At 40.4% G+C, this 23,377-nt stretch overlaps 1 protein-coding gene across 1 annotated transcript in view; it reads left to right on the top strand.

Moving 5' to 3' along the window:
* The window catches only part of LOC148015291 (Polyketide synthase, enoylreductase family protein), a 77,585-nt gene that overhangs the window by 34,136 nt on the left and 20,072 nt on the right, over nt 1-23,377 (top strand). The window contains exons 2-5 of the mRNA XM_087665100.1: nt 5,278-5,375; nt 5,507-5,638; nt 5,751-5,894; nt 6,015-6,117. Coding sequence (XP_087521226.1) covers nt 5,278-5,375; nt 5,507-5,638; nt 5,751-5,894; nt 6,015-6,117 — 477 coding nt within the window. The remainder of the gene's footprint in view (nt 1-5,277; nt 5,376-5,506; nt 5,639-5,750; nt 5,895-6,014; nt 6,118-23,377) is intronic.

Genomic DNA, 23,377 nt, shown 5'->3' with positions numbered 1-23,377 from the left:
GATGATTTTTTTGGGTGTAGAAACAACTATTAAATTAATTTTTAAAATTTATATTCTAAAAACTAATTTAATTTATTGGATAATGCTGGAAATTTAGTCTAGAAGGTTGTTACTTGGCAAAACTTTCCCATGCGAGTTCGGAAAGCTGAATTGGGGCTAAACTTTAAAGGGAGAAGGAAATCTCTCTTTTGCATTTTGCAGTTGTTGGGAAGAGGGGTTGGATTGTTGCTACTTGCTTTTGGGGCCATTTGTTAGCAGTATTGTTAGCTTATGAGTGAGTTTGGGCTAGGCCTAGTATTACTAGCTGTTTTAGGCATTTTATTGTGGCTTGTATGATGCATATTTGGGCATTTACTACTGGCCAATCAACATTAAATGTTGGTTGACCTAATGCATTATTTGCATTCTTTTAGGCCTATTTATTTGGGCTCCTACACATCCATTCATTCATCACTTGTAGATCCAATGTATACCTTGGTGGAGAGAGGAGTTGGTGCTAGTGCTCATGCAACCAGTGACTGGTTGTTGTATACGATTGTCTTGTGTTTGATATATGGATTCCATTTTTTGAGCATTTTTCTAAGTTCTCTTCATTGTTCTCTCTTTCTTTTTTGTCTTGTGTTCGACAATTTATTTCAGCACTTGTTTATGCTTGAATTGTTGCATTTACTTCTGACACCATTTCCCAGCCGTTGGAGATAATTTTGTGAAGGTGATTGCATATTCTTGACCACGGGAAGTTGGCACTTTCTCTTGAAGATAATTGCCTTTGATGCTCCCTTTATTGTTGATGAATCCATTTGGGGCTAGAAAACTAGGTCAACAGCTCAATTTCACCAAATTCTCGTACCAAAATCTTTGAATTCTCGTACCAAAGGGCTAGAAAACTAGGTCAACAGCTCAATTTCACCAAATTCTCGTGCCAAAATCTTTGAATATTCTCTCTCTATAACATTCTCTCTCTTTCTCCAACCATTTTCTAGTTGCAGACCATATAAAGCCTTTTTCAATTTGCACACTATGTTTTCTTGCTCTTTTTGCACAAAACCATGAGGCTGAAAAAACATATACTTCCTCATATCAATCACTATTCAAAAATGCAGTTTTGATGTCCAATCGATGTAAATGCCAACCTTTGAGCTGCTCATGCACAAATGCTAAGCCCCTATATCTTTGCTATCCCATTGAATTTGCACGAGAAAATGGAAGAAATCAACTGCTTCTTTGTCTAGATACCATGAAACTTGTTTTGAGTGATGAAACACCCCGAATATGATGTTGGCTAGCTGAAACAACCCTCAAACCACTGTTACCTATTGTTGTACTCTCTTTTGGGTATGTCATTAGCTCCTAGAGGGTCTCCTCCTGGTTGGAAATGGCTTGTCAACTGTTGTAGTAGCAATGGAAGCCTTCTGTCTCTGTCTATCAGCTTGCTCAAGGTTAGAATGATGCTCTCTCTCTCTCTCTCTCTCTCTCTCTCTCCCCCCCCCCCTTTCCTCCCAGCTTAAAAAACGTTTTTCCCACTTACATGGGCAAGTTTTCCGAAGTAGCAGTCTTCTAATCCCATTTTCTAGCATTATCTAGCTTATTAACTTAATTTTCAGAATATTAGTTTGAAAGCTAATTTAATAATTATTTTAGTTCCTAGAAAAATAATTTCACCAGCCAATAATTAGATTGGCTAGGCCAATTTGTCTCCCATGTATCCTTGCGTAGTTGTTGATCCTTAGACCGATATTAATTAATTAGTTAATGCCTAGTCTTTAAAGTTACCATTGACATTAGTGGCCAAAAAAATGGTTTAGGCCCAAATCTAACACTAGGTACCACCTAGTATCTATAAAGCAGAACTTATTACAACTTTGGCCTTCGAAACAATTAATATCTTGGAGTCCTAGATTCCATATGGTGAAATAATTAACTTGCATCTCACATGTGCAAGCTACCTTTGCATATTTGATTACCTTTTAATCAAATGCTAAGCAAAGCATTAAAATTTCATATTCTCGTGACACTTTTCCTCAATAGCCAACGTACAGAATACATCAATGTTGGAAGCCACTAACATTGATTGTACCGGATGCAAAAGTTGCTTGTATAGAGGAGAATATGCACAAAACCAACTTGGGCTATATAGCGTAGCCTAAAGGAGACTATAAGGGCCCTTATTTGCTAAATCTACTCATGTCGAAAATTTTGCACTTAAGGATAAAATAGCATAGACAGTATTGATAGTAGTCAATGGAGGCCAAAATAAACTCGTAGTATTTATTGATTTGGGAACACTCCTAAAATCTCATACCAATTTGAGAAAATTAAGTGGAGGATGTGGACGACTTTACTGAAGAGGTTGAAGCCCACTGTGATACCAATTATTGGATTTAGGATTGTAAAAGAGCAAGTATATAGCTTGGAGAAGAAGCAGCTTGAGAGAGTACAACTCGAGAGGTAAGACTAAGTATGCCCTAAAAGTGAATAGGCATATATAAAAGGTTAGCGGGATAAAAAACTTCCTAAAGAGGGGTAAAAAGTGCCTAGGCAGTCCTAAGTGTGTTTACACACATCACTATCAAAATATTGTTATAGGAAAGCATCGAGGTGGCATTGCAGTCCCTCTGGGAAATCCAAAATGAGAACAATATTGCTTGTATACATATCAGTATCAACACCCTTGCATGGCTAGCTTCAGCTCCTCCTTGAATCTTGATCAATGTAATCAAACACCTCATGTATATATACTTCGAATAGTATGGGTGAAAGTGGGCACCTTTGTTTCACTCTTTTAGTATTATTAATCCTCTTTAGTAGCCCCTACGTGCCTGTACATGGCATGTCAATGTCTCATATAGTGCATAAATGCCCCACTATATACCTTCCGTATTTTGATATCCTATAGCCTTTGCATTGTATAAAATGCTTTGCGGAAATTCACAAAGCAACAACAGATTCTCTTGTTTTGGGTTCTACCCTTCTCCATAATGGCTTTGGGTTTGAGGATATGGTTGACTGAGTATACCTACATTTGAAACCTACCTATCCTTTGGCTCTCCTTCCGTGCATTTCAACCCGCTTACTGAGTTTATGCTCCAATATAGATCCTTATACATTGGTCAAAGTATGGTCCATCATGGTGGTTCTGTAATTGCTAGGGGTCAGAGTATCACCTCTCTTAAAGAGTGAAATTATAGCATTGTCTGACCAGCTAATAGGAAACCCCTTACATACTACTCTATTGAATATGTGTGCCAATATGGGTGCTAGTATATCACAAGCATGTGAAAAATGTTTTGTCACTAGGCCATCCTCATCCTAAGCCCTCCCATTTTGTAATCTATTAAATCATATCTCTAACCATTGACCACTATATTGGCTTAGAGGCTTGTGGGAATTGCATGGGTGGCTGTCCTTGCACATCATATAGCTGTCTCCCATAGTCAAGCTAAGCATTTGGTGATGTAATTTGTATGGGGGGTTGTCTCTCATGAAATATCTTTGATGCGCTCTTGCTATCTTGTCCCAAAAGGAGTTGGTATATGTTTACCTTTGCTTTCCCTTAGTAGTCTGGCTTCTTTTGCGCAAGGTGTCTGAAGAGCATCCTTGCTTGATGATGTGATTGACTGTCTAGCTCCATCTCTCTCTATAAGTAAACTCGAGCATCAAACTGGCTGTTTTTGGGGAAGCAGAGTGTGTGGGTCTACATTGGGGCAAGATTTGTGGGAATGCATACATGGTTGATCTGTACAAGGCCTCGGCCATGTAATTTGTACATTTTTACAATGGTCTACTCAAATCCAATGTCTATAAACTAGTTTGCAAACAACAACTATAGACTTGTGAGCTGTCCTCTGTGAAGAAGTATTGGGATGTTTGGAAAGGCATGATGTTTCATCTCTCATTTGTCCACAAGAGATTCCCAAAGTCAAGAGTAGCATGATTTGGTGCTATTCCATTCAGTCTCTTAGATATTTTAAAGTCTTTTTGATGTTTGGTATCAATACTGGTGAGCCAATTAAAGTAGTCCATAGTACTTGTTCCTCCTTTGTAATTCCAATATGTCAATGTTTGATCCTGTCCATTTTGGTAGACCATTAAAAAGGGCTAGTGTATACGTACTTCCGAAGGCCAATAGATGTGTCCAGTAGATGGCTACTTCTTTGTCTTGGGCTTTCCTATGTAGAACGACTTCATCTATGTGAATCCCTTTGAACATGGCATTATCATGCATGTAAAAGTCACTCACTCTATCTCCAACACATGCACTAAAATCTCACTAACAATGTGTTCCCAATGCTATCATATTTTAGAATGTCCTCATAGAGTATATCAAAGGGTGATCCATCTTGTGTGGTATAGGCCGAGTTTACAGAAGGGAAGTAGCATCTTAGAGAGCAATGCCTTTTTCTTCTCCATGTCGCCAAAGCAAAGAATTAAGACCAATGACCTAGACTCCTCTTTTTCCACCATCCAAGCATGGGCTATAGGTATCTCTGAATCCTCAATTTTGTCTGCAACGGTCTTATCATCTTCCTGTGGACTGTCCTTCTCCCATCTTATGATCCATACATGTAATGCCCTGTAGCTTGTCTTTTGGCCTTTTCTTCCAGAGTGGCATTCATTACCTCAGTTTTATTCACTGTTTTCTCAAATATGTTCAGTTCTTCTCTCAATTCTATGCGGGGAGGGGAGTCTTTCCAAACCTGTCAGATCTTGTGGAAATGGTCCAGTCATTGACCCTATGACCATTGTCTTATATTGCGTATTCTTAGAAGGGGCGTGGTACACTGGTTCCATTGATAACTGTATCAACTCTTGGTCAGATTTTTCTCCCAAATATTTGTGCTCCATGGTTTGATGTTTAACGTTATCTGTATCATCCATCCCCCTGATTAATTGCAATCATACATTGTGCGCAAAGTCACTCACCATTCACTTCGGATAAGTCAAATCAGAGCAATGTCTTCAAATTTTCACTTTTGCAGCAATGTGTGCAAAGTCACTCAAGCACTCATTTGGTACAAGTCAAATCAGAGCAATGTCTGCAAATTTTTTAATTTTTCAGTTTTGCAAGCTCTGTAATCTTTTCAGAAACACAATTCCCTTCGCTGTCTGCAACAATGGTTCACATGTGGTATCACTCTTTAGTGCTGAGGAGCTCGCCATCCCCCTCCCCCTCCCCCCAAAAACACACACACACACACACACACACACACAAAACTACCAAGAAAGAAAGAAAGAAAGAAAGGAAAAAAAGGACTACTGCATTTATTGTGATCACAGAATTGAGAACTGCCCAGGGACAGTTTTAAAAGAAAAGGAGGTTTCTGTACGGATGCTTGCAGCTCCAATAAACCCATCAGACATCAATAAAATTGAAGGTACAACAAAATTTTATACTTCAAAGGGCTACCATACAGCTAGAATTAAAATCAGATGCATATGCCTTTACGTTACATAATATTATGTTCTATATGATACTGAATTAAGATCTTGGTTCTACTTCTTCCAGGTGTTTACCCAGTGGGACCTCCTCCTCCTGCTGTGGGTGGTAATGAGGGAGTGGGAGAAGTGATAGGAACGGGGCCTGGTGTAGAGAGTGTTGCTGTCTCTGATTGGGTTATCCCTGCTGCTGCAGGCTTAGGTGGGCAACTCAAAATGTTTTTATTTAACCATTCAAGGAACCACAAAGTTTTTGTCATACTTGTCAACATTACTTGTTTTCTGTCATACTTGTCAATGTTGCTTGTTTGCAGGAACTTGGCGTGACTATATTGTGACAGAAGAGACTGCCTGGTGCAAAATCCGCAAGGATATTCCTATTGAATATGCGGCTACTGCATTTATCAATCCTTGTACAGCTTTCCGAATGCTAGAGGATTTTGTGACATTAACTGGAGGTTGGCTTCAGGGGACATTGCAGTAAACCTGAGAAACTTATGCAGTAATAATTCAAATAATACAAGGGCTATTTAAATTGTGCAGCACGCCAACTGAGACTTTATTGAAAATGCATCCAGGACACATGCTGGTGCAGAATGGTGCAACCAGCATAGTGGGACAATGCATTATTCAGCTCGCTCATTTGAAAGATGTGCAGACAGTAAATATCATTAGAGAAAGGTGATCCCATCTGCAGACTCTCAAGTATTGCTTGTGATTGTGTGTTGGCAGTAATTGGAGCATCTTTTGGATATAAATCTAGCTATCTTACACCAGTGCATGATTCAATAATATTCCTAGGTAAGTTTCGTTGGAAGTTGTCAATTCACAGGTTTGTAGCCCCACAAAGCCTACTTTATCCACAGCATCTGTATTCGCGATTTGATTGTTGGCCTAGCTATTTCTTTGTATGTGGTCCCACCTTTTGCAGGGGTGGCCACATTTATAAGCTTTGCTTTTGCAGATTCCTGTGTTGAGAAAGGGAGCTTGTGGAGTGTGTGAGTTGGTGCTCTACCATAGATTGATTCGCCTACCAGTTTACTCGTGTTTTGGATTTACAGTTTATTTGCATCATCTCTTCCATTATTTTCCTACATGTTGCACTTTGAACATGTATCGGATATCTTGGTTTCCATGAAAGGTTTCATGCATCATGCTGATGCTCTTTTTACTATGTTTTACCCTGCTGTAGGTATGGCAGGTGAGATTGTGGACTGGGAGCATTCTCTCCTTAGCGTGCATGTATTCAACTTCAAAATTGGTTGACTTTGGCTCCTTCTGATTGATGGATGGTCCCATCCATTGACCTAGCAGATTGATTGTGTGTGGCAGCTTGATGAGGTGGGTTGTGAGTAGTGCTGATTGATGCAAGGGTGCTGGAGAGCTTGATGATTTGCATTGGTTCTAGGCTTGTGTGGCTTCTTGCTTACTTCCATACTCGGCTTTTCCATACATCAATCAAATGTCAAATGCAAACGTGTATGAAAGTATGATTCAAACCCTATAGCTGAATCATATGTGATGGTAATTCTTTAAACATATTTTAACAAATTTTGAGAAAACACAATAACAATAAAATTTGAGGACTAATGTAATAAGGATCTCCAAAACTGTCAAACAATAAATAACGTGTGTCAAATAATAAACATCTAACTTTGAGCACTTCATGGCATGTTTTTGCACTTTTTCTCCAAAAAATTGCCCCAAAATCCTGCCAAGTATGAAAGCCCCATATTGTACTCTAGGTTTACCAATGTTTGCAAATGTCTGATTCAGATTTCAAACACTTCTGGAAAAAGCTATGTACTTTTGACCTAGTAGTTGACTTGTGTGCGCTGTTGGTACATGTGTGCTTACCTCGAGCTTGCTGGCATAGTTGTATATGACTTGCAGCTGGATTGTGTTGGCACTGCATTATTTGTCAATCACCATTGGTTGAAGGCAAGTTAGGCCTGGGCTTGCATTGTATTTGATTGGCTGCTTATGGTGATTGCTTATGCTTGTGTTCGATCTGAAAAAGCTACTTGTGTTCTCGTAGTCTTTTTGCATATTCATTTGTATTTTGCATAGATTTGGGATTGCTTGCATTTGCTTTTTCTATGTCAGTACTCATTGTGTGTGTGTGAATACTTGTAGTTGTACTTGCTATCTCCACTCATTTTGCGACTCATTCTACCTAGGAATACATTAGTCCTTTCATATTCATTTCACTCAATTATGAACTTGTCAGTGCCCTTGTTTTTTTTTGTTTCTTTTTTGGTTTTTTTTTGTGGGGGCTTGGTTGGAAGCTATGGCATACTGGTGCTCTAAAGAGAGGATGTTGGATTGCTTCGGCTTTTAGGGAGTTTGCATTTTTGGGAGAACGGTAGTTGTGCAGGTGAAGGTGAAAAGATGTTATGCTGTAACATTTGAATCTTCATAGCTTGTTAAACAGCCCCAAAACCCAAATGCACTTTGTGTGTTTCAATGTCCCATAGGCAAACTCCCCCACTTTTGGTTGGTTCCATCTCCATAAATAGTGTGTGCTAGCTCACTTGTATCCTTGGTCATCCCAGTCTATCCAACTTCATCTCTTGTCATCATGTGGCTGCCAGTTGCATCCCCTGGTGCTGCCCACTCATTCTGCATCACCTCTAGATGCTGTCGTGGACATTCTTCAGCTGCCCTTTCATCACTGGTGGACTGTGTTTGTTTCCAGCCAGCTGTTGCCAGTTTCTAGTTCCTGCAGTGGCCATCCTTAGTATCTGCTGGCTGTTCTTTTCCCCAGCTGCTGTTGTCATCAGTTCCAACATCATCTCTGCTACTTTCAGCTTGCATTTCTGCTGTTACAGTTGATGCCTGACTGTTGATTATCGTTTGCATTTGCCAGACAACTGCCTCCACATCTTTAACAGCTGTTTTGCCCTTGGACAGCTGCTTTTTGTTTCCACACAGCTGTCCCCTTGCTCCTAGTCACCATTCTACTGTCTGCAGTCCTACAGGGTGTGTTTTTACTGCCTGCCCACTCCTTGATCAGATTCAGCTGTGTCTGGTGTGTTTTTGACTTGGCATCTGTCTCCAGTGGACATTACAACACATCCCTCAGCCTGCTCCCACAAGAGCCATTGGCTGTTCGATAGCTTTTTCCCTTGAGCATTTTGTACACATACATCCATTTATTCATTCATTATTCAATACTTTTATACATTTAGTTATCTTCATTCTTGAATTTTGTGTTTTTGCATTAGTGTTTGAGGTCATTGTGTTTTAGTCATGGTCCTTAATTGTGTTTGAGTTCAGAGTGTGTCGATCATGGTTGTATACTGTATTTTCTTTTGCAAACCATAGTGTGTCTCCATATGGTATTAGAGTTGGTGATCTTCTAAAGTGTACGTTGAGGCTATTGTGGAGTGCTTATTTTGTTCTTGAATACACTATACATCACATCCTGACTCACAACGGCTCAGAACACTTCATCTCGGGATCCTATGATGTTTTCTCAGGTCACTCCTTCAATGGAGGCTTTGTTAAGGGGCAAGGCATTATGGGCTTGATGTGGAGAACAACACTACATCATCATCATTTACTTCTTCTCAGAGTCATTCATGGACAACTCTTCTTCTTTTCATATTAATTCATAAGGTTTATCTTAGTTGGGATACTCAGTTGACGAGAGTTGAGATTGATTACGTTGACTCTCAATTGAGGGAGGAAAATCCACTTGGGATACAATTGAAAGTCCAAATTCTTCATCACAAACAAGCTTGGTGGTAGGTTTGTACATACCAATTGTGTGATCTTGTTCATGTCTATATTGCTCCTATAGTTACTACATAGGAGCCGACTGTCAATCACTGTGGAGATCTAGAATGGTGCCGGTATGGGTATGAAGAAAACTCTATGATCAGAGGTGCTCCAAAAGATAACCTCATATCTTGTGTTTCATTCGAGTATAAGTTTGGTGGTTCATACTCGCATTTTTCCACCCTTTCCTCCCGCATTAAGTCAATTTTTAGATTCATCTATATTAAATGTAGGACCCTACTTTAGATGTACTATAGGTTATCTAGTCTTAGCACACATCACCTTTGATCCAGATTTAGGCTTTAGGCCCTCATTATATTCTTAGATGTGTACCACTTTGCCCCTTGGTGCTTTGGTGCATACCAAGAATGCCACTTGTGCGCTATATACCTTCCATATAGCTACAACTGAGTTGCACTTTGTCCTTTGGTTTGGTTGTGTGGGAACCCCCCCTCCAACACATTGTATCACCTTGCTCAGTTGCTCAAAAGGCTAAAGCCAGACCCCTCTCTTGTGTTGATGAGTCATCTCCTTCATTGAAGGAAACAGGGAGTGGAAAGGAATCACCTAGACACTTAGACCTCATCCACCCTTCTCAGTTGATCACAAACATGGACCACGATGATCAGTAAAAAGGTAGTGGTAAAGTCAAAAGATCACAAAGACCCTTCTAACATTGGTTACCTAAAAAGAAAATATATTGTACATTTTGCTAGAAATCTAGCCATGTAGATGACAATTGTTACTCAAAGGCCAAGGGTATTAGACCCACACCTAAAATTACACCATTCATAACTAAGTTTATTCTAGCTACATCCAAGACAAATCCATTACACGTCTCAAAATGAATCTTAGTCCCTTTTAGCAATGGTAGTGTCACTCCACGGAGGTTGAAAGGGGGGTCTTCCCTAGGGAGGTAGTGTAGTTTCTCCACCCCCTGGTAACTATGTTCATGAGTTGCTTGCCATTGGTGTGGTGGAATGTGGATCTCCCTCTTAGTCAGTGCCTTATGGCCTATATGATTGGTTTGGTTAGTATCCACCGTTAGGATAGATTCTTAGGTTTCTAAGTTCCTTAGGATCCTTAGGCTTGTCAGGCTACATATCCTTTAGGCTATGTTAGGCTAGTCTTTACTTAGGCAGTCTCGCTAGATCTTTAGGCTTCTTTAGGCCACTCTAGGCTTAGCTGTACTTTCACATATTTTTTAATTAGTCTTCCGTTGCACATTTCATTCACCTACCTTTCATTCATTTCATTGCATCCACACTCAGATTCATCTTTCACATTAGCAAAATACCAAAAACATCTGAACATGAACAATTGGCTTGCATGCTGGGTTTTGTATTTAGTTCTAAACTAACATTGCAAGTATTTACCGGTCTTAACTTGGCGGAAGATATGGTTTTTCAGTTCTTGCCTTGGCGAGTACTGCCTCCTTATCCTTGTTTAGCATGGAGAATGGGCATTTGGACAGGTGAACAATTTTCCCACGATGGACATTGTCCAAGTTGCATCTTGCCATATGAGGATTTTTATTCACATTGTGTAGTATTACTCTATGCATCTCATTGAGTAGAACACCCATGAGCACCTTGCTCACACGGATCCCAAGCAGTCCATGTACGGTTGTCACCTCCATATCTCAATATACCTCTTCACCATTACTTCATCATCGACACCCTCACAGGTGACTTTCTACATGCTTTTTTTGGTGATTTGTGAGCTGACCATTCCTTTCCCCCAAGGGGCACAATTTCAAAACCCACACATTCTTCCCCGCCCAAACCCCCCCCCCCCCCCCAAAAAAAAAAACCCAGCCAGTTGTCATCCTTTAGTTGCCCTTCCATCTCCGGTAAATTGGGTTTGTACCTAGTCAGTTGTCACCAATTTCTAGCTCTTACAGTGGCCATCCTTAGTTGTCGCATGCCATTCTAGGGGTGTCTATTTGCTGCGTATTGTTCCAAGTGTTGTGGTCATTAGTTCCAACATCATCACTACCATCAGCGTGCATTTCTACTATTATAGTTGACACTTGATTGCTGGCTACCTTTTAACGTTGTCCGACAGTCTCCTCGACATCTTTAGCACTTGTTCTACCCTCTCGAGCTGCCATCTTGTCAATATCCACTTGGAGGACATTTACGTTTTGGTTCAGCTCATGCTCTGACTACACTCCCATAAGTTGTGTTTTTGCTGCTTGCCCACTCCGTGATCACATTCAGCTCCAATTAGTGGTTTATAGACTCGAGACTCATCTGCGGTGGACATTACACTCTGACACCCCCCCTTAACTCGCTCCCATAAGAGCCATTGGATGTTGGAGAGCTTTGCTCTTGATTATCCTATACACACCTATTCATTCATTATTTAGTATTTTCCATTCATTGACTTATCTTTCTTCTTGACTTTTGTATTTTGTCTTAGTTTTTGAGTTCATTGTGTTTTAGTTGTGGTTGTATACTCTGTGTTTTCTTTTGCAAACCCTAGCGTATCTCCACAAGTAGAGAACATTTTTATGTAGACTCTAGCCAAAATGCGTGCATTGAGGCTTGACTCTCAACCATGCATTGTACCATCTCCATGAGATACCTATTATTCATCTTAGCTACACCATTTTATTGGGCTATGTATGGCATTATATATTGGTATTTTGCCACACAAAAATGTAGCTCGAGATGGACAAATGAGAGAGTGGAGAGATGGCATGTTGATGCTTTTTTATGTGGATGTTTGTTTGGATGTTTTGGTAGAGGTTATAGTCTATAGACCTTCATCGTAGAGAGAAGCCATTGAAAAAAAAAGCTTGAATGTATGGTTATTCTAGAGTAGAAAACTTGGATTAATGCGTCTAGCTCCAAGTTCATGATGGGACGAGTTATATGTGACATGTTCATATGGTTCCTCATTAGGGAACCTAGAGGGCATGCTTTTGCAACCTCAAGCCAAAATACATGTTTGGAGCAATCATCAGTGAAAACATAGAATCAAACCACTTCATCAGAGAGGTTCCTTCAATAACCTTGTGTTTTTATCAGCTACTGTAGTTGTGATCATTAGCTGTCCTCATGTGCATACTAGAGGGCATGCTTATGCAGCGTCAAGCCAAAATGCATGTTTGGGGCAATCATCAATGAGAGCATATAATAGAACCTCTTCATCGGAGTTCCTTTAACAAGTTTGCATTTTATCATCTATCATTAGCTATCCTCCCATGCATACTAGGGATCATCTTCATCAACAATTTGCCTCCTAGAGTTGATACCCATCATTTGTAGTTGCTGTTCATTGTCAGATTGCAATTCTCTTCATCCAGAGTAGCCATCACTTTGTCATCGTTGACAATTCTTGAGAATTGTGGTTCATCATTGTTCGGTCTCTTCTTCGACATCTCCTTGCCTAGAGGACCGTGTTTTGCTCCCTCCATAGAGCATTCTCCATCATAAGTGTTGTCTCCTAATCAACTAGGACAATGCAATTATCTCAGAACATTGATCGTTGTCATCAAGTTGAGTTTGCTCACCTTTGTACCTGTCATAGAGACATGAAATCTCGAGCCTTCTCCATTGTATGATCATTGTGCATGATTTATTGTTTCATTCGTTTTTTATGTTTTTGAGCTTTGTATCTCAATGTTTGCCATACATTCTGTGTTCCTCTGTGCAAACCCTTCATTTTTAAGAAAGGGTATCATAGCAAAGCTACCATCAAGAGCTAAAGGTCGTCACTCTTCGTGAAGGTGAATAAAGGTTGGTAGGAGTGACAACATTGTCTCAGATTCTAGATTCTTCTTTATTTCCCTACAATACGATAATCTTCTTTTTCCTCCCACTCTCCCATCGAAGGCTTGATATACTCGGTGCCATGGATCCACAAGATGGAGCACGGATCATTAGGTGCACCTACTAGAGCAGAAATGTTCACTCCATTTAAGACTATCATCATTGACCTTTGCTTTCTATCCCATTGGAGTGTATGGGTCTACCCTTAGGCACTACTTGTGCCACTTTTGCTATTCTAGGCAACAAAGTTTATTTTATATCGGGTATTAGATTTCTATGCTCAAGACAATAAGACACATACAACGTTCGCCAAGCCCTTGCAAGTAAAAGGAGGCTTCTTATACCCTCATGAGGCGATAAGCCCTCCTAGAGATCCCCCCGTGAGGTACAAAGGATTCTTCCACGTACTTTTTGATTTAGTGGTTTCCATGACCCTAGCTGGGTTTTGTAGTCTGCTGGTGGGTTTGCATTCCGCTTGATTGAGAGACAATGGCTACTCACTACCACCTTTGGCTCCACAATCCACTTATTTGAGAGAGAGGCTATTAGTTACTCATGGCTTACAAGAGTTGCACATTCCCACTCCTTCGTATGTCTCCATAGACATTGTCTCTGATGAGGGCATTGAGGAGATCATGTGTGACACCCCTCCCTCCCTTTTTGATTTGATTTGTGCTATCCCTTCCTTCCCTCTACTTACTTTCGGGATGGCACATTTGGGAGTTGTCAAGCCTTTGTTCCATTAGAGCCTCAGATCTTTGGCTCTATTGACAGTCATTCCTTCTTTATGAGATACATTGGATCTTGTGATTCATGAGTCTTTGGATTTTCTATCTTCCTTAAACGGACATTAGAGGGGAATCTTCTTCCTCTAATTTTAGAGGGGGTCATCATTATATCCATTCTGAAATTGTCGAAGCTCTACATCTACCAAAGGAGAGGTTTGGAACATCAAAAGTGTTAGTTGCTGTTTTTCAAAATGGAATCTCAAGTTACTCCAATCTTTGAGAAGCCATGGATTGAGATAAGAGACTATGTAGATCATGAGAGTTTTGTCGTGGGAGATCTTGGCCATTGTGATGTCGTATTAGGAATGCCTTGGCATAGAAGAGTAGACTCAGCCATTGATGAATTAAATTTAGATTTGCTATCAATGGTAAAAATGTATCTTTTGATGTGGGAGTTGAAGGAAACTCTATTTTCTTTTTATACCATGGACAAAATTTGTAAAGCAATGAAAAAGTCTATTTCCTCATACTTAAATTTTATTAAAGATTCTAACAAAGAGTCTAAAACTGAAATGTCCATCTTAGATATCAACAAGGAGAGAATGAATTTCTTAAAGGAGTATGAAGATTGTTTTGCCTCTCTAACGTACTACTACTAGAGAGGCAAGAAAATCATCACATTGACCTCATTCCTAGGAGCTCACCTCCAAGTAGGCCACCTTATTATGTGAACCCAACACAACAAGAGGGGATTATGAAGCAGGTGAATGAGCTCTTGGAGAAAGGTCTAATAAGACCCAATTCCTCACCTTTTTGCTCTCCAGTTCTCTTAATGCCAAAAAAGATGGGTCTTGGCACGTGTGTGGACTACAAGGCCCTCAAGAAAATTACTATTTGGAATAGGTTTCCCATACCAAGAATTGCTAATATCTTAGAAAGGTTGGATGGATCCAAGATATTTAGTTGAATTGACTTGAAGAGTGGTTATTAGCAAATAAGGATTGGTCTTGAAGATATTTAACAACATTTAGGACAACCTTTGGCTTGTATGATTTTCCTGTGTTACCATTTGGTCTCTCTAATGCTTCTATAACCTTTAATAGAATGATGGAAAAATATTTAGAGCACATTGAAAGTTTACAGGTACTCTCTTTGCTGATATTTTAGTTCATTCAAAAGATAAAGAAGAGCATAAGTAACACTTAAAGATAGTTTCTAGAACTCCGAAAATACAAACTTTATTTGAATGGTAAAAAGAGTGAATTCCCTAGAAGTACTTGGTTTATAGTATATCTAAAGATGGGATCAGAATGGATCTAGAAAAGGTCAAGACTATTGTAGAATGGCCAGAATTGACTAGTCTTCATGAAGTTTGAGTTTTTTTGGGATTATGCTCTTATTGTAGGAGATACAATAAATGGTTTATCGTGATTGCTGGATTATTGCATGATTTGACCAAGAAAGCAATAGCCTTTCGGTGGATCAAATTGGAGAAGGAAGTTTTTGAAGCTTTGACATGAATGTAAGTGCGGGGAAGGATACAAGAATGACAATGTACTTAACCAACTTGATCAATTATTAGCATGAAAATGTGAGAGAGAGAGAGAGAGAGAGAGAGAGAGAGAGAGAGAGAGAGAGAGAGAGAGAGAGAGAGAGAGAACACCATGTCGAGAGGGGACATGATCCCTCCCCCTTTATAGAATTTTATTGAAGCAAACCACCGCCACCAAGTGCCTGAACCATATAGAATCATAATGGGGCGATTTGCTGCAATTCTGAAAATTAGGGCTAGGAAGCAATGAAGGAACACTTACAAAAGGTTTTTCACATGTTTAGGAAACAAGGAAGGAACACTTACAAAAAGTTTATTTTAAAATTTGAAAACTACTCTCATTTAGATTCTAATTGGATGCCAGAAGAGTATTTGAAAGGCTATCTAGAAATACTTGTAGCTTATGAAAAAGTCATAGTACCAAAAGTACTTTAAGCAATGTCTTGAGGACAAGACAAATTTCAAGAGGGAGGGAACGTAACCAATCTTGTTTATATTAACTATTTTGAATATATATATACCCAATGATTCACATTGATTTGATTCTCATAGAGCTTGAAATGTGATTTTTAAATTCTTTGACTACTTAACATATGGTAAAAATATGATTAGATCCTCATTTTTTCATTCAACGGTGGCCAATGGCCAAAACAAGATGTAGTTAGAATCGGATTGTTGTGGTTGAGATGCCTAAGAGAAACTAAAAGTTTACTTGGGTGGTCAGAATTGATAAAAAAGCCTAGATGACTGAGAGTGGTCAAATTGGCTAGAAGTCCACATAATGATTGGTTTCAAAAGGCAAAACCAGATGCTCATGATTAAATAAATAAACTATAAACTAGTGAATCTATACAATGAAGCTCTCGTGGATCCAAAGTGGGCAAATCCTAAATTTTAAGAGGCTACTATTTTTGGAAATTACTTTGATGGAAATTATGTTCGTGTCAAAAGCTTCAAAATTTCTTGAGAAATAACTGTCTTAAGTAGCTATCTCAAACTCTCAACCAATTGAGATATTTTTAGAATACAAGATTTAGAAGCTTCTTTCTTTGGAAAAATAACATTTAGAATAGGATATGTGTCATTTAGAAGCAACAAGTGTGCCTATAGTTGTCATTTTGATTAGTACTTGTCATTTTCAGTGGGACATTTGCCTTTTGTAGCCTCCTCTTTTCATTTTTGATGACCTAAGCTTTATTGTTGAAATTTCAGCAGGCACCCATATATTGGATGTTTCTATGTGCTATGTACACATGTATCTAATACTCATCGAAGAAGCACTCTTTACTCAGCTTGATCAAATCAAAGCATGAAAGAAGGAAATCAGTCTGTTGCTGAGAGTATGCAGAAATTAAGGTTTCAAAAACCCTAATTTTCAGATTTGCAGCAAATCAACTCCATTGTATTTGGTTCAGGCACTTTGTGCTTGCGGTTTGTTTCAATAAAATCTTGTACAAGAGGAGCTGGTTTCCCTTGGCTTGTGATGTTCTCTCTCTCTCTCTCTCTCTCTCTCTCTCTCTGTGTGATACATCTGCAACGGAGGAGCACTACATCTGCAAATGTACTGTATACTATGATATCCGAGGCCGCTATCATTGCCTCTTTAAGGAGGGCTTTGGACCACTAAGACGGGTGATAGACTATGAGGACCAAAGATGTTTGGGTATTTTCTTATTGGAGCTCCAGCGATGCAGAGTAGTATTGCTGCGGGATAGGAGGCGACCCCAGCCTCATCCACCCCTCGAGAGAGCAGTTACTGACTTTTTCAATGTAGTTGAACCCCCAGTCGTTGCCACCCCAAACACTACATCTCATACTGATAGGCGCCATCGAGGGACATCATCAGGCGGCATCACAATTGATAGAGCTACAACATTACGTAGAGCACGCCGCCCTAGAGTACCTACTCGGCGACATAGGCATGCCCATATGCGTCACATTCGCATCACGATTGCTCGTTACAGATGCATATTGGTGCATTGACTCAGTTGGAGGTAGCTTGCAGAGTCTTGGTGGATTCCATAGACCGAGGAGGAGATACTCTACAATCTTTTAATCTTTTTAAACCTAGTTTTTTTAGCTTTTTCAGATTTTTTAGTTTTCCATACTTCTCATACCTTTCATCCCAATCCACTATGTAGACCATTTATCTCTATCTCTTCTTCTCTCTGATGAGAGATGATGAGAAAGGGAGAGAGAAAAGAAACAGAAGAACGTAGAAATTTGCAGTCAATGAATGCTGAAATGAAGAGGGCAGATATACAAGGGCTGTCATTGTATCTCCTCAAGGCATACCCACTGGCACTTGAAAAGCAAGTGAGGAGGGCAGGCTGCCATCTAGGCCTAAATAGGAGGAACTAATTCAATAAAATAATACAGGTGGTCAGCAAAACTAGCTGACTTGAGTTGTTGACTACATAAAAAATGAATAAAATAATCAGCAATTGATCCCCCAGTTGCCACATGGCATCATCGCTTGCCTGATGGAACTTGGCCGTACATTGTGGTTGCTGAAAATGTCCACTAACTGACACGAACAATGAATAATGCCCTCTGAGAGTATCTCTAGGAGAATTGACTACACCAATGGTAACCTGAGAAATGCTAGTCCAGGGGATAACAAATCTCTAGTATCCCTTCTCAAATCTTGGACACAGCATAATGCTCAAGGATCTGGAGTGTTATTGGAGAATAAGCTGAGGAAGCGCCTTCCAAAACAAATCTTCAAGTTTATCCTCCATCTTGCAAACGAACTGTGCCTTGTGCTTATTGAGAGTACCATCACTATGATATTTGGCCTTCAAGACTCATTTGACATCAATCACCTTCCTATGAATGGGCCAAGGCAGAAGATCCCAAGTACCATTCCGCTCAATAGCATCAACTCTAGTTCCATGTTATATAGTCTTCTTTCAATGTTGTGACTACAAAACCTTGTTTAGAGGGGGGTTCCCTATCCTGTGTGACACAGGTCATTAAACAATAGTTAGTACAAACAAGCTCGGTAGCATGTGCTTGGTTTCTTTAAGACCGCTGCAAACCAATTCTATGGCTGCCACTCCTCAAGAACTCCCTCAATCCCTAAATCATGGAGTGTGTCTTGAGCAACTCAATGAGGAGGAGGCCGGATCTCTCCTCGGCATACACCATCTATTGAAGTCTCTGGAACACCGGCGTTGGTTCAATTGGGGAAATCGGTGTGGAAGTAGTATCCTGATTTGAAGAGGAAGCATCTCCATAAGGCATGGGCTCCAAAGGTACAGTCGTTGGTGCCCAACTATACCTTGGATCTCCAAGCATTGGGTGCTCCTCACCCCCCTCTGATGTTGGAAACTCCATAAACTGGACATCTTGACTTGTGTGGACATATCCACTTGACGGGATCTTACAATCAGTAACCTTGGGATTGCCAGTTGTAGCCCATAAACTCTTGTCTTCGGGAAGCCGCTTCAAATTTATCATGCTGTTTCTTTGGGATGTGGTCTGTGGACATAGACGTCACACCGAGAAGCCCTGAAATAAGAAACATCAGGCTTAGACTCAAAATACACCTCATAGGGTATTATACCAACAATGGTTGAAGTGGGGGATCGAAACCAGAATGTGGATTGCAGTAGCCACAACCTCAGCCCAAAGACACTAAGGTGTCTGTCTATGCTCTATCATGGTGCGAGTCATCTTAATCACACTTTAGTTTTTTCACTCCAATATGCCATTTTCTTGAGGCATGTTTTGTTTGCAAACTCTTGTTGGATACCGCGATGTGCACAAAATCTAGCAAGCTCATCATAAACAAATTCTCCTCCCTTATCAGATTGTAATGTCTTCAGTTTTCGGCTTTGATTGGTTCTCCTCAAAGAGTAACCAATCCTTGAAGTGGGAGAAAGCCTTCGACTTTAGTTGCAAAACATAAACCCATGTCATTTTGCTAAAATCATCCACAATCAATATGAAATACAAGCTTCTCTTTAGGGACTCTGTCCTTATAGGTCCACACAAATCTGTGAAAACAAGCTTCAAGGGTGTTGAAGAGTGCCTCAAAGCCTTGTTGGGAATGGCATCACGATGTTGTTTCCCACAAATGCAAGATACACATGGCTACTGGCTCACCACAATGTCTGACATACCTCAAACAATGTGCCCCTAGAAGCCTTTTGAAGGTAATCGTAATTTAGGTGGCCAAATTGAGCATGCCAAAGCTCGGACTGTGTCTGAGAGATAAGAAGAAGGGAGGTCAAGGCAGAAGGAGACCTTAGCTTGTAGACTCCATTCTCCTCCTAACTAGAAGTAAGCACTTGTCTTGATCCATGATCAGGAATTCGAAAGGAATCCTTGTCAAACTCAACCAAGAGGCTGAGGACACAAATCTTGTGTACTAAAAATGGTTACCCAAGCATGGCACATAAAGCACTTTTGAAGTATGGATACCACCCTGCCCAGCAAGAATTAGCTGTGTATTACCCCTCCCTTGAATAGGGATAGAAGAGCTATTGCCGATGAGAGTTTGTTCATGCGAAGGCAACAAATGTGCAACACTTGGTGTAGGAGTCATGGGCCAAGAGGCATTGGTGTCAACAATTCACTCATGAGGATGTGGGGCCGTCAATGCAATATCAAAAGTCCTAGGGGTTGATGTCTCAATCACCTCCAAGTGGGGGAAGGTAGCTGATGAGGGAGTAGCCACCACTGATCCCGAATCCTTTGAAGACTTCTTCTTCTTCTCCTTGTCGAGGCAATCCTTATTCTAGCGACTTGTCTTGCCACAGATGTGACAAGTGGAATACTTTTCTTTGTCCTTTTTCGATTTGTCCTCCTCCTTCTTTTGGTCCTTCCCCTTCTTCTGAAAGGATTGACTTGTCAATGCCTTGGATTTGGAAGCATTTTGTCCTTTCAATTGCTCCTCCTAGTCCAAAACCATAGGAACCAACTCTTCTCAATGAAGAGTCTCTGACCCCCTTGAAGCAATCAAGGCAGAGTAAAAGGCATTGAATTGGACTTGCATCTACAATTGTTGAAGCTTATTGATATGCTTCCGCATAGAAGAAGACTTGTTAGGACTCAAAGTCCTCATGTGAATGTGTAGAGACACTCGCTTCATCACAGTCATCCGATTTTACATTTGATCATCCTTCAACCATATGTGTCGAGCCACAGTCAAACACTCAATGTAAGCAATGACTGCTGGAGTGCAAGAGAGAAAGAGGAAAGAATGGATGCGAGCATTCAATTTGTCACAATGTGCATGTACCTTTGTCAACTAGGATTTCTCATTTGAAGAAAGCTTGGAGGCATCACGAGCTGTAGGATGGTCTATAGCCTCGGTCATGAGCTCCGCCAAGTCATAAGACTCCAAGATGGCAAGTATCATTACGCGCCAAATGTGGTAATTTTCTCCATCAAGCTTTTGATCCGAAGGAAGAGTTGGCAAAACAGGGACCTTATGGTACATAATAGCTTTAAACTCCATGTCAACTTCAGCCGACATTGTAAATAGAATGACTTGCACAAAAACAAGGACAATCCCCTCTGACTTCGTGCATGGTACCGGTGCCTGCTAGGGCTTCTTTTGCTCATTCTCAAAGAGTTTCTCTTGTTGGACGTGATGAAAACTCAAAATCTGCAACAAAAGGCTGAAAACGCAGCCTTTCCTCCTCCATGAACAGCAAGGACCTGCAAAAAACAGCAACTTCGCTCCTTTGCATACAACCTGTTCACCACAGCCTCCAAAGGCTGAAAACTCAAACTTTTGTAGCAAAGAATCCTCCCGATCAGGTCTAACCACAATCAGTCAGCCCCTCTATGTTGCTCTCATACCATGTCAAAGTGCGGCGAATGTGGAAGTGTATGGAAAAGACTGAAAGACAATGAACAGGAGCGAAAGAGAGAGAGAAAAGAGAGTAGAACGCAGAAATCCGTAGTCAATGAATGCTAAAATAAAGAGGGTAGACATACAAGGGCTGTTGATGTATCTCCTTGAGCCATATCTCTCCCGCCAACACCTGAAAAGCAAGTGTGGAGGGCAGGCTGCCAACTAGGCAAATTGGAGAAAATAGCACAATAAAATAATGTAGGTGGCTAGCAAAACTGGCCGACTTGATCAAAAAGCTGCCAACTACATAAAAAATGAATAAAATAATCAGCAATTGATCCTCCAGTTGCTACGTGGCATCATCGCTTGCCTAATGGAACTGGCTGTACACTATGCTTGCTGAAAATGCCCACTGACTGACACGAATAGGATTGTCTTCGTACTTAGTACGGATTGATTTGTACGGTATGATCTGTACAATACTGCACCTTACGTGTGTGTACGATTTAGTATGAAAAAACTGGCACTTTTTGGCCACTCTTCCCCAAGGCTATACCTTTCTTTCTTTCTTTCTCCTTTCTTTTTCTCTCTTCTTTCTTTCTTCTCTCTCTCTCTCTCCCCCCCCCCCCCCCCAAGCCTCTCTCAAGCCTCTCACACCCTCTTTTTCTCTGAAAGAGCATCTTTTACACACCACAAATGATTGATTTATTGTCCACCCAAGATATGTGGACACCCATCTCTCACATGGGATGAGATGTGCTATTGGCGAGCTGTGTACGTCCTCATACCAGGTAGAGATTAAGACTGGGAGATATAGATTCATACTAGCCGAGGAGCACCAATGCTAGCTATGTCAGCTTGAGCTAGAGATAAGAGGAGCACTATATATGCCACTGCCCAGCATACTATGAGATTCGAGGTCGATTCCATTGCTTGTTTAGAGGTGGCTTTGGCCCCTTAACTAGAGTCATGGATTTTCCTAATCAGTGGTGCCTTGGTCTCTTCCTCGAGATATGGTGACTCCAAGACACCCTTCGTAGGAGTATAGTAGTTACAGGACATCGAGCCCCTACTCAAAGGCAAGTCACAGCCCCAACCATCCACACATACCGATCGAGCTGTCCAATCCAAACGTAGGCACAGGTGTCGGCAACACTTCTATAGGTAGATACAGGAGATCATTGCTCGGGCTAGAGCTAGGCCCTCTACACCTATCAGCTAGAGCTCTTTATTTTCTTTTAGCTTATAGCTTTTTTTTTATTACTCATTGCATTTTTACTATTCTCTTCAGATAGTTGTATAGTCATGCAAATGATTGTAACTCATGGTCTCATAAATCACTTTGGCCTTTTGCAAATGTTAATATATCATTTCATTTCATCTCTCTCTCTCGGGATGTGGAAAAATTCCTTGACTTTTCAGATGTAACATTTTCCGCCATTTGTAGACATGAGTATAACTCTCTCTCTCTCTCTCTCACACACACACACACACACACACACACACACACACACACACACACACACACACACACATACACTGCCAAGGGCATGCAGAAATCAAGGTTTCAAAAAACCCTAATTTTCAGATTTGGAGCAAATCAGCTCCATTGTATTTGGTTTAGGCACTTTGTGCTCGTGGTCTGTTTCAATAAAATTTTGTAAAGGGGGGGAAAGCTGGTTTCCCTCTCATCATCGTGTTCTCTCTCTCTCTCTCACACACACACACGCGCGCGCGCGCTCACACACAATCTTTTATTTTCATGGTGATAATTGATCAAGTTGAACAGCTCGAAATATTGTCAGTTTCATGTTCTTCCTAGTATTTACACTGATAATAGAAGATGTTTAGAACAATAATCAAAATTCAGATTACTCACACACAAGGTTGACTAAATTGATACTAGACTCAGATTACAACTGAAATCAAGATTGAGACAAATCCACACAACATAGGCTATTTAAATATCAATTTAAGGGTATTTAAAGGTTAATAACCAGCTGTAAATCTGCAGAAATGGCTTTAGCACAGCAGCAACAGCTTTCCTTTCGTTGTAAGAAGTGTCTTGGTCAAGTAGAGCTCTAAACAAATGTGTAGAGAGGCTCTTAATCTGCCCTTTTCTAGGAAAAAGAAGGCAAAATGCTGTTTGTCCCTTTCATGCATGTAAAGTGGACGAAAATTGTCCCCATGCACCTCGTGTAGTGCCAAGTGTCATAATTTGCATGTACGACAAAGGTCCCTTAAGTTCTCACACCTCCAGTTGGAAGTTTGGTAACAAGTTGATCTATAC

The sequence above is a fragment of the Lygodium microphyllum genome, chromosome 24 (genome assembly GCF_053477565.2).
Source record: "Lygodium microphyllum isolate KBCC chromosome 24, Lygodium_microphyllum_v1.1.10, whole genome shotgun sequence".
NCBI classification, from domain to species: Eukaryota; Viridiplantae; Streptophyta; class Polypodiopsida; order Schizaeales; family Lygodiaceae; genus Lygodium; species Lygodium microphyllum.
This window is presented reverse-complemented; position numbering and strand designations above follow the sequence as displayed.